The 12,294-nt window shown below is 33.7% G+C and overlaps 1 protein-coding gene across 3 annotated transcripts in view; it reads right to left on the bottom strand.

Moving 5' to 3' along the window:
• LOC100439522 (mitochondrial adenyl nucleotide antiporter SLC25A24-like) overlaps positions 1 to 12,294 on the bottom strand; it is a 74,013-nt gene that overhangs the window by 48,693 nt on the left and 13,026 nt on the right. For all 3 annotated transcript variants that reach the window (XM_024254784.2, XM_054530480.1, XM_054530481.1), the window contains exons 3-4: positions 10,997 to 11,084; positions 5,215 to 5,326 (exon numbers count right to left, since the gene is read on the bottom strand). In XM_024254784.2, coding sequence (XP_024110552.2) covers positions 5,215 to 5,326; positions 10,997 to 11,084 — 200 coding nt within the window. The remainder of the gene's footprint in view (positions 1 to 5,214; positions 5,327 to 10,996; positions 11,085 to 12,294) is intronic.

Below are 12,294 nucleotides of genomic sequence, written 5' to 3'. Positions count from 1 at the left end.
AGAAAGATCCTTTCCCCATTGCTTGTTTTTGTCAGGTTGCTGAAGATCAGATGGTTGTAGATGTGTGGTGTTATTTCTGAGGCCTCTGTTCTGTTCCATTGGTCTATATATCTGTTTTGCTATCAGTACCATGCTGTTTTAATTAGTGTAACCTTGTAGTGTAGTTTGAAGTCATGTAGTGTGAGGACTCCAGCTTTGTTCTTTTTGCTTAGAATTGTCTTGGCTATACAGGCTCTTTTTTGGTTCCATATGACCTTTAAAGTAGTTTTTTCTAGTTTGGTGAAGAAAGTCAATGGTAGCTTGATGGGAATAGCATTGAATCTATAAATTACTTTGGGCAGTATGGCCATTTTCATATTGATTCTTCCTATCCATGAGCATGGAATGTTTTTCCATTCATTTGTGTCCTCTCTTATTCCCTTCAGCAGTGGTTTGTAGTTCTCCTTGAAGAGGTCCTTCATGTTCCTTATAAGTTGTATTCCTAGCAATTTTATTTTCTTTGTAGCAATTGTGAATTGGAGTTCACTCATAATTTGGCTCTCTGTCTGTCTATTACTGGTGTATAGGAATGCTTGTGATGTTTCCACATTGAATTTGTATCCTGAGATTTTGCTGAAGTTGCTTATCAGCTTAAGGAGTTTTGGGGCTGAGACGATGGAGTTTTCTAAATATACAATCATGTCATCTGCAAACAGAGACAATTTGACTTCCCCTCTTCCTATTTGAATACCTCTTATTTCTTTCTCTTGCCTGATTGCCCTGGCCAGAACTTCCAATACTATGTTGAATAGGAGTGGTGAGAGAGGGCATCCTTGTCTTGTGCTGGTTTTCAAAGGGAATGCTTCCAGCTTATGCCCATTGAGTATAATAATGGCTATGGGTTTGAAATAAATAGCTCTTATTATTTTGAGATATGCTCCATCAATATTTAGTTTATTAAGAGGTTTTAGCATGATGGAGTGTTGAATTTTATTGAAGGCCTTTTCTGCATCTATTGAGATAATCATGTGGTTTTTGTCATTGGTTCTGTTTATGTGATGGATTACATTTATTGATTTCTGTATGTTAAACCAGCCTTGCATCCCAAGGATGAAGCCGACTTGATTGTGGTGGATAAGCTTTTTGATGTGCTGCTGGATTTGGTTTGCCAGTATTTTATTGAGGATTTTCACATCAATGTTCATCAAAGATATTGGCCTGAAATTTTCTTTTTTGTTGTGTGTCTGCCAGGTTTTGGTAACAGGATGATGCTGGCCTCATAAAATGAGTTAGGGAGGATTCTGTCTCTTTCTATTGTTTGGAATAGTTTCAGAAGGAATGGTACCAGCTCCTCTTTGTATCTCTGGTAGAATTTGGCTGTAAATCTGTCTGGTCCTGGGCTTTTTTTGGTTGGTGGGCTATTAATTACTGCCTCAATTTCAGAACTTGTTATTGGTCTATTCAGGGATTCGACTTCTTCCTGGTTTAGTCTTGGGAGGGTGTGTGTGTCCAGGAATTTAACCATTTCTTCTAGATTTTCTAGTTCATTTGCATAGAGGTGTTTATAGCATTCTCTGATGACAGTTTGTATTTCTGTGGGGTCCGTGGTGATATCCCCTTTATCACTCTTTATTGTGTCTATTTGATTGTTCTCTCTTTTCTTCTTTATTAGTCTGGCTACTATTCTATCTATTTTGTTAATCTTTTCAAAAAAACAGCTCCTGGATTCATTGATTTTTTGAAGAGTTTTTTGTGTCTCTATCTCCTTCAGTTCTGCTCTGATCTTAATCATTTCTTCTCTTCTGCTAGCTTTTGAATTTGTTTGCTCTTGCTTCTTTAGGATCCCGTATTTAATAAATGCTGCTGGAAAAACTGGCTAACCATATGCAGAAAACTCCAACAGTTACACCTTATACAAAAATTAACTCAAGATGGATTAAGGACTTAAACGTAAAACCTAAAATCATAAAAACCCTAGAAGAAAACCTAGGTAATACCATTCAGGACATAGGAATGAGCCAAGACTTTATGACTGAAACACTAAAAGCAATGGCAACAAAGGCCTAAATTTACAAATGGGATCTCATTAAACTAAAGATCTTCTGCTCAGCAAAAGAAATTATCATCAGAGTGAGCAGGCAACCTACAGAATAGGAGAAAACTTTTGAAATCTATCCATCTGACAAAGGTCTAATATCCAGAATCTACAAGGAACTTAAACAAATTTACAAGGAAAAAACAACCATATCAAAAACTGGGCAAAGAATATAAACAGACACTTCTCAAAATAAGACATTTATGCAGCCAACAAAGATATGAAAACAAGCTCATCCTCACTGATCATTAGAGAAATGCAAATCAAAACCACAATGAGATAGCATCTCACGCCAGTTAGAATGGCAATCATTAAAAAATCAGAAAAAAACATGCTGGAGAGGATGTGGAGAAATAGGAACGCTTTTACACTGTTGGTGAGACTGTAAATTAGTTCAACCATTGCAGAAGACAGTGTGGAGATTCCTCAAGGATCTAGAAGCAGAAATACCATTTGACACATCAATCTCATTACTGGGTATATACCCATGCACACGTATGTTTATTGCAGCATGGTTCACAATAGCAAAGATTTGGAATCAACCCAAATGCCCATCAATGATAGACTGGAAAAAGAAAATGTGGCACATATACACCATGGAATACTATGCAGCCATAAAAAATAATCAGTTCATGTCCTTTGCAGGGACATAGATGAATCTGGAAACCATCATTCTCAGCAAACTAACACAGGAACAGAAAACCAATCACCACATGTTTTCACTCATAAGTGGAAGCTGAACAATGAGAACACATGGACACAGGGAGGGAAACATCACACACCAGGGCCTGTCAGGGGGTAGGGGGCAAGGGGAGGGAGAGCATTAGGACAAATACCTAATGCATGCAGGGCTTAAAACCCAGGTAGTGGGTTGATGGGTGCAGCAAACCACCATGGCACATGTATACCTATGTAACAAACCTGCACATTCTGCACATGTATCCCAGAAATTGAAGTATAATAAATAAATAAATAAATAAATAAATAAATAAATAAAACGAATAAATTTTTTTTAAGATAAGAAAAATCAATGAGGGAAGGGGGACAAAGAGGAAGTATTTACTTTACCAGGTCAGTATTATACTACACAACCATAGTCATAAAGACAGTTCAATATTGGCATTAAAAAAGAAAACAATGAAACGGAAAAGGAAGCTCAAGAAAATATCCAAGTATTTATGGAAGCTTGATGTGTGAGAAAGGTGGCATCACAAATGAATGTGAAAAGAATTGAATGTGAAAAGAATTCAATGTTTAGTAGGATATACTGGGAAAATTCCCTCTACATATAAAAATAATAAAATCAGAGCCCTGCTTTTAATCATATAGAAATGTGAACTAACAGATGCATTAAAGGCCTAAATGTAAAAGCAGAAACCATAGAACTAATAGAAGATATAGAACATCTTTGTGACCAAGAGGTAGGAAAGTACTTCTTAATAAGATACCAGAATTGTAAACCATTCATATTTTGTGGATTTACTTACCAAAAATCAAAGATTTCTGTTCAACCAGGAATATCATGGACAAAACAAAGAAACAACAAATGGCATACTAGAAAAAACATGTGCAAGTCAAAGTACAACAAAGATTACTATCTAGGATAAATATGTAACTCTTATGAAACATTAGGGACATGATAGAAAATCCATAAAAAACTAGATAAAGCATATAAACAGACAATTCATAGAAAAGAACATGTGAATATCTAATATTCCTATGAAGAGATGTTCAAAATGTACTAGGAATCAAGGAAATGCATGTTAAAACAATGAAATTCTACTTTATACCAAACAGAACAGCAAATACTATAAAACTGAATAATACCTAGTAATAATACATAAAGAAATGGGAACCTTCATACGTTGCTGGCAGGAGTGTGAATTGCTACAGCTAGCCATTCTGGAAAAAAAATACGGCAATATTTCATGAAATTAAAACAAAATTGAAACTGGATACCTTAGTAGTTGTAAAATGTACAAATGCATATTCCTTATGACAGAAAACTGTGTGAAATTCTCTAAGGTACATAAAACGAAAGCATTTTTTATGGGTGAAGTTGGAGAAAAAACTAGATGTCCATTTCTTGGGGAATAGACAAGAAAGAAGTGATAAGTGCATACTATGAGTATGTTAGGAGCAATAAATTAGATAAGAATATAACATCAAGGACAAATCATAAAGTCAGAAATCAGATGTGGTCTCTAGCACAATACTAGCTATACAAATCAAAAACACATGTGTGAAACAATACTACATGCTCCCTAAGAATATGTAAATATATAAATATCCAAGAACACAGATAAAACATATTAGATAAAATAAGTGCCTATTGTAACAACTAACATTTATTGAACACTTATGTGCTTAGCCCTGTTTTAAATATACTAACTAATGTACTAATTTAATTCTCAAAACGTTTATCGTTTTTATCCCCACTGTATAACTGAGGAAAATGATGCACAGAGAGGTTGATAGAGCAAGTGGGTGGTAGATATGGAATTCAAGCCTAGGCAGTCCAGAGCCTGTGCTCTTTGCTTCCCCTACGTTCTCTGTGGAGAGGAGGCAAAAACTCAGGAGGGTAAATGAGAATAGTATGCCATGAATAAATAATTAACCCCCACACCTGAGATCTGCTAAAGGAAACAAAGTCTTCAATTACAAGATCTCCTTGTTACAACTCCAAGTCAAGTGCTTATATAAAATGAGCAGGCAGATTATTAAATATTTGACCCTTTCTGGTTCTAAAATTTTCAAATCCTAATATTTGACTTTACGTCTTCTATGATAGAAGACCCAATCAGATACAGCATATCTGTGAAAAAAGAAAAATATATTATTTTTCACTTTTCTAGGGCAATCTAAATACTACGTCATAGAAATTAATTCTTAACACAAAGTAGGCACTTTCAGCAGGTAGATTATGATTTTAAGTTCTAGACTTTGGCAAACAAAGAAATTGGTTGCTCTGTTTATACACACAATACTAATACCACTAGCTAAATTAGCAGAACATTATTAGGGGGGAAATATTGTAACTTTAGCCCCTGAGGCTGCAAGTATTGTAGGGGTTATATTATCATAACAGCTATGACATTTAGAGCAAAATAAAAACAAAGTAAAATACAAAGTAATCTTACAGTAGAACGCTTCCAGAAATGAATAATTTCAGTGATATTTGTTGCAGGATGTAGTAAAAAGTAGTACTTCCATTCATCCCAGTCTACTGTCATTGATCCATCACTATCCATGCTGAAATTTAAAAAAAAGAAAATAGTACTTGTAACATTTATATCAAAGTTAGCACCACTATAAAAATAAATACTTCTTAAATATTTATTGTTGGAGCCACTCCTTTGGACTTTGTGAAATGACTGTATTTTCATATTGTTATTTAAGTGGACTTTATTTTTTAAGTAGTTTCAGATTTTCAGAAAAATAGAGATGATAACACAGAGAGTCCCATATGTCCCCACACTCAGTTTCCCCATTGGTAACATTTTACATTATTATTGTTATAATTAATGAACCAATGTTGCTACATTATTATTCACTAAAGTCCATACTTTATTCAGTTTCTTAGTTTTTAACTAATGTCCTCTTTTTGTTTTAGGATCCCAGCTGAAATGGCACATTCTATTTGTCATCACATCTCCTTAGGCTCCTCTTGGCTATGATAGTTTCTCTTTCCCTGTTTTTGATAACCTTGATAGCTTCAAGGAGTGCTGATCAGGTAATTGGCAGAATGCCCCTCTAGTGGAATTTATGCCATATTGCTTTTTAATTATTTACTTGTATGTATTTCTCCCATATTTTCCTATGATGTTTTGAAGGGAAAGACCAAGTCATCTGTGTATCTCCAACACTTAGCATTCAATAAATATCTGTTGAATGAATGAATAAATGGGTGAAAAGTGAATAAAACTGATTGAAGGGTAATTTTATATCTTTTGGCTCTTCAAATATTATTTTTACTTCTTATCCTCTTCTCCCTATTTATACCTTTTTAATCACGTTTAAAACAACCTTTTATTTATGAATTTAAAGAGAAGACTCACTTTTTACCATGGAAAATTTAGGATTTACTCAATTTTTAAGCCTCTCAATTTTTTAAAAAAAGCATCAGAAGTTGTTTCATTGTGTCTGACTAAAAGGTGGAATTAGTGAAATGCTTTTTAAGTAGCATTCTTGCAAATACAAATTCTAAAAAACAAATTCCATCCTGCCAACAAAAAGATTAGTACAATTTCCAGTTCTAGCCAAGACAAAATAGTGGCTATAGAACTTAGATTGCCACTGTAAACCAATCTGAAACTGGACACAATATATGAAAAAACTGTTTTCAGGCATTGGTCTACAAACAGGACAGGGTTGTGATGCTTGAGAAGGAAACCGAGAAGTTGAGCTCTCCACTGATTCTCGTTTCCGGCTGGGGACACTCCAAATTGTAGCATAGACAAGTAGGAGCCTAAATAAAGAACGGGTGGGTAGAATAAACAAAGATTGGAGTTCAGGGCTGCTGAGAGGGCAGGATTTTCAGGTCAAATTTTAGACAGTGTTCCAGAAACTATACTGGTAACCTTGAATCTTTGGCCGAATACTAAGCTACACTTGACTCCATCAGCCTCACAAAAATAGCTGCTGGAGGACTGTGAGTTTATAGAAATTCAGTAGCTGAGCAATACTGGAGTTCAAAAAAGAAAGCAAAGATGGAAGTGAGGGCAAGAAACATTACATACAGGAGGAACTGAAAAAAGCAACCACTGACATCAGAGTCAGCTCTTGATAGCAGACACCATTTTTTTTTTTTTTTGAGACGGAGTTTGGCTCTTGTCGCCAAGCCCAAGCTGGAGTACAGTGGCACAATCTAGGCTCACTGTAACCTCCACCTCACAGGTTCAAGAGAGTCTCCTGCCTCAGCCTCCTGAGTAGCTGAGATTACAGGCACCCGCCACCACACCCAGCTAATTTTTGTATTTTTAGTAGAGGCAGGGTTTCACCATTTTGGCCAGGCTGGTTTCGAACTCCTGACCTCAGGTAATCTACCTGCCTCGGCCTCCCAAAGTGCTGGGATTACAGGCGTGAGCCACTGTGCCTGGCCAATAGTAGACATCTTTAGTGACAACTTCAAAGTGCTGAAAGAAAAAAAAACTCAACCTAGAATGCAATTGCAATAAAAATAACCTTCAAAAATGAAGGTGATATAAAGACATTTTCAGGTAAACTAAATATTCCCTACAAAATTCACCTGTGGGCAATGTGCACCGCTTCAATCTGCTTTGCCTTATGACACTACATTGTAATCATCTGGAGTTATCTACTAGCCTGAAACCCTCAAGTAGGGACTCTGGCTTGTTCACAACTGCATCTTTTGTAGCTGGAGCTATGACTGACATTTATAAAAGTTCTATAAATAAATTTTGAATAAATCATTGCAATCAGTAATTCATAATTTATCTTAGAGTATGATTCAGCAGGGTATTTCCAATTTTCCAAAAACAGTATAGCAACATATAAGTTTGTGAGTAGTGGCTTATAAAATACCACTTGCCATATCAATGAAAAAAATCCATAGATTGACAACACTCCCAAGTTTTTATCAAACTTGTCCTGTTATTTCTTTTTTTAAAAAAGTTTTTTTTATTTTTAAGAAAGCTTATTTCTTGTTTAATTACTTATGAATACAGAACATATTCTGTATGATTCTAGTTCTTTATTAAAATCTCTTGCATTTCTTTTATGACCCAATGTATGGGCAATTCTTATAAATGTCCTATGTGTGCTTTAGGAAACACATATTCTTCAGTTTTTGAGTGCAATATTCTATGTATGTTTGCTAGGTAAACGTTAGTGATGGTATTGCTATATTTAATCTTTAATGGTATTTTCCATCTGCTTGTTCTATTAAATGCTGAGAAATCTGAGTTAAACTCTCTTACTATAATCATTGACTACTTATCTATTCTTTCTTGTACTTTCATTAATTCTTGATTTATAAATTTGGGCTATATTATTAAATATATACAAATTTAGAATTCTATCTTCTGGGTAAATAAAATCCCTAATCATTATAAAATGCTCCTTTTATTTTTGTAACGTTTTGCTTTCTCCATCCTTTTTCTTCTAACACTTCCATTTACTTAAAAATATACCTCTTGTAACAGTATATAATTAGATTTTGTCCACAGCAACAGCCAAAACCAGATTTACACTGTCAAAGACTTAAAATATTCTGTCGGATGTAAGATACAGATTAACAGGATATATTTCATGTTAAGACATAAAAGATAGAACCATAAAACAAGCAAGAAATAAGAAACTATAAGGAATTATCAAACATATTTGAAAAAGAACCAAATGACATAAACTTCTATAAATAAAAAATTGTTAATAAACTCAATAGAATGGTTAAGTGAAGAAAAGAGATAGATGAAGAGAGGAATTGAAGATATATTTGAAGGACTTACCCAGAATGCTGCACAGAAAAAGAAGAAAGAAAATATGAAAAAAGACAAAGAAAATGAAGGGGAAGCTGTATTTTAAAATATAAAGATTGAGAATTTTCCAAAACTGTTATAAGACATGAACATAGTTTCAAGAAGTACAACATTAATATTGAGGAAGTAAAATAAATAAAAAGAAAGCAAGACAGGCCTACTCACTAGATAAAAAGCTACAGAACCCAAAAGACAAAAAGAAGATCATAAGAGAACACAGAGAGAAGAGACAAATCCCTACCAAGGATCAATATAAAGACTAGCCCAATCTTCCATCTAATAGTGCAGTCTAAAAGCAGCAGAATAATATCTCAAAGTTCTGAGAAAAAATAATTGTCAAACTAAAACTGTGTATCTAGCAAAACTCTTTTCCCAGAACAAAAGTGAAATAGACATGCTTTCAGATGCTCAACAACTGAGAGTTAAGTACCAATACATTTCCACTAAAAGAATTTCCAGAGGATGTAGTTCATGAAGAAAAATTATCCTGGATGAGTAGTGTGGGATGCAAGGAAGAATGGTGAGTAAATAAGATGCTAAATATAAAAACATCAATCAAATTTTCTGTATAAAATAACAATTACAATATCTATTCAGTTTAAAAAGAAAACAAAACAGCATATAAATTAGGAGAGGAGTAACGAGCTAAAAGTGTTCTAAACTTTATTGTTTGAAGAAGGTATAAAGATTTTGTTTAACTTCAGCCTTTAAATCAAACTTGCATAGTAAAATTTTAAGCCTAACTGCTAACAAAGTATATAAATCCAAACCACTAAAAAAAGAATAAGAAAAAAGATGAGAAAAATTTTATAGAAAAGAAAGGAAAAAGAGAACCTTATAAATACTGTAAATCAGTATTACAATCAATCCAATTTCATTCAATCTCTTACAGAGAATATAAAAAGAAACTATTCCACAATTCATTCCATGAGGTCATTGTAATCTAAGAAACAAAATCAGATTAGGACAGTAGAGAAAGAAAAGAACAAGACAATTTCAGCCATGAACATAAATGTAAAAACTATGAGTGAAATTTTAGCAAATCAAATCCACCACAATATTTTTAAGTTGTGTTTATCCTAAGAATGTAAGGATGAATCAACAAAGAGAAAAATCTGTAAGTTAATTCACATTAACAGATTAAAGAAAGATATATATGATCATCTCACAAATCTAAACCCATTTGTAATTTTTAAAAGTCTCTTGACAAAACAGAAGTGAACTTTCTTAACATGACAGATAATAAACCGCTTTTAATGGTAAAATATTAGAAGTATTCCCTTTAAGATCAGGAAAAAGAATGCCCGTCACTACCAAATATTTTTATTCAATATCATTACAGCAAGAATAGAAAAACTAATTAATCAAAGGTCTAAGGATTGGAAAGAGAGAAATAAAACCACCAGAATTCAAAGTATTATCTTTCAAGTAGTATCTTACATGGTAATTATAGCTTCTGTCTCCTCCACTTCCCCACACCACAATTTATCTGGTTCTTCTCAAGCTATAAACACATCTTGCATCCTTGTAAAAAACTGGAAGATCACAGCTTGAGGCTGTTTAAAGTCACAGATATCATCAAACATGTCATTCTAACCCAGTCAGAATCTAGTCTATGCAGAGGGCATATCAAGCACTAGACACTTGGCAGCATTATGGGCAAATCCAAACTGTTGTAATTTAAGGAATGAGCTAGCTGAAAGAGGGTTTGAAAAACCCATCTACCACCTCCAGAGGATCCTAGAGTTAACCAAAGTGCTCACTTTAGAGTTCTGACTCTCAAGCCCAAGGAAGTTTGAGAACCAGCATACTACTATCAAGCTTTTGCGCTTCACAGGGACAAGAGACAATGGCAGATTAAGAGTGAGTAAAAGGATCCAGACAACATAAGGTTTTCTCTTCATCTCCACCTTCCTCTACTTCCCCCTCCCTCCTGATCTTTTAAAATTTCTCCTTAGAATAAATTGTCTCTGTCCCTTTATATAAAAGCCTAATTGTTTCAAACATGGAATCCCTTCTTCAAAAGAAATCTTCCTGAAAGTTTAAGACATAAAACAAATGAATGCAGAACTGTTTGGTTCAAGCAATAGTTGGAAGCCAGAAACTCATTCTGATCAGTCTCTCCCTCCCTCCTCCCACAAATACACAGAGGGCTCCCTTAAGAACAGTTTGAAAAATCATTACACTAGTAGTATGTTTGATTTCATTTGGTTTCTGCTGCTTAAATGGTCAACCTAGGGAATGACTTTGCAAGTTGCTCTTAAAGGGATAGATTTCAAGTAAGATAGAATTGAGCAAATACACAAGCAGGTTTGTTTACCAAGTTATAGAATAAGGGGTAAAATGCCACATTTATAGCAATTAGTTCCTAACATCAAGTATAAAACACAAGAAAAAGTTATTAAAACTAAAGACAAGGACTGACCTGCTCAGAATTGTTTTTGCCTGGACTTCAGAAATATGCATACCCAGAGATTTCAAAGCAGCAATTATTTCTGAAGCATCTATTACTCCTTTAAAAATGAAAAAATTTCAAGTTAAAGTATCTGAAAAGACAATAAGGCATAATATACTTAGAATATAAAAGGCTTTAAAGGCCCATATGTTTTTGACCTATAATCCCATATCCACAGGTCAAAGCCTAACAAACTTTTTGGAAAATTGGTACCAAAGTTCAATTGGTGGCAAAATCTACCTTAAACAGATATTAGGTTAATTTTAGTCAATTACTTATCTAATTTAGTGTGAATATTCATGTTTCACTGCAAAAGTATTCATGCTTATAACTGCATGGTAGTGCCCCATAGTCCCTTGGAGTATTATATATCATATATGTACTGCATTACTTTTCTAAAATCCAAATTTTAAATTTCAAACCACATTTTGCCCCAGACGTTTCTAAATGGGATTGTAGGTCTATAAGAGATTCTTGACTATTATACCTACTTAGAAAGAATTGAAAAAGTCAATTCTGAAGATTTGATCCATGGGCCTGAAAATAAGGCCAGTCAATGTTTTATAAGATAAGCTTTAAAAGAAACAATTTACTTAAAATACAACACCAAACTCTTTTAACACATCGTATACTATGTTAAATAACTCAAATCAGTGAATATATTTAATATAAGCCTACTATGCATTTCACTCACAATGTTGGATGCTGTGAAGGGAAAATTAAATATTCCATATTCTCCTCAAACTCTAAAACACAAATCTAATCCTATCACTCACCAAGTCCAAAGAAACTTTGATTCCTCCCTTGTGTAAAGCAAGTAGTTGAGTATATCCAAAATTTTTAAATATAAGAACAATGTTTTAATGTAAAAATAAATTAACTTTAGTGTCTCCTAGTTGAAAAATACATAATGTCAAAAAGTTACTATAAATTTAGTCACACTTTTAATTTGTATTTATGAACTATAGCTGTCTATGCATACCTTTACCCACACATATATGTATAAGATATTACTTATTTGGCCAATAGAAAAAGCCCATTATTAATCTATAGAACCTCAGACTCTTTGCAATGACTCAAAGGCCTCCAGTATTTCAAGCTCCACAGAATGTAGTTTACTGGTCTATTACTCAATCTAGAAATCAAAGTTTCTTCAATAGGGGTGGCAGGATCCTCTGCCTTATATACCATTATAATCTTCAAATACTATACTCTTCAATTCAATTTAATAATTTTTAAAATTTGAAAACCTACTATGCAAATCACTA

Source organism: Pongo abelii, chromosome 1 (assembly GCF_028885655.2).
Source record: "Pongo abelii isolate AG06213 chromosome 1, NHGRI_mPonAbe1-v2.0_pri, whole genome shotgun sequence".
In the NCBI taxonomy this organism is placed as follows: Eukaryota; Metazoa; Chordata; class Mammalia; order Primates; family Hominidae; genus Pongo; species Pongo abelii.
This window is presented reverse-complemented; position numbering and strand designations above follow the sequence as displayed.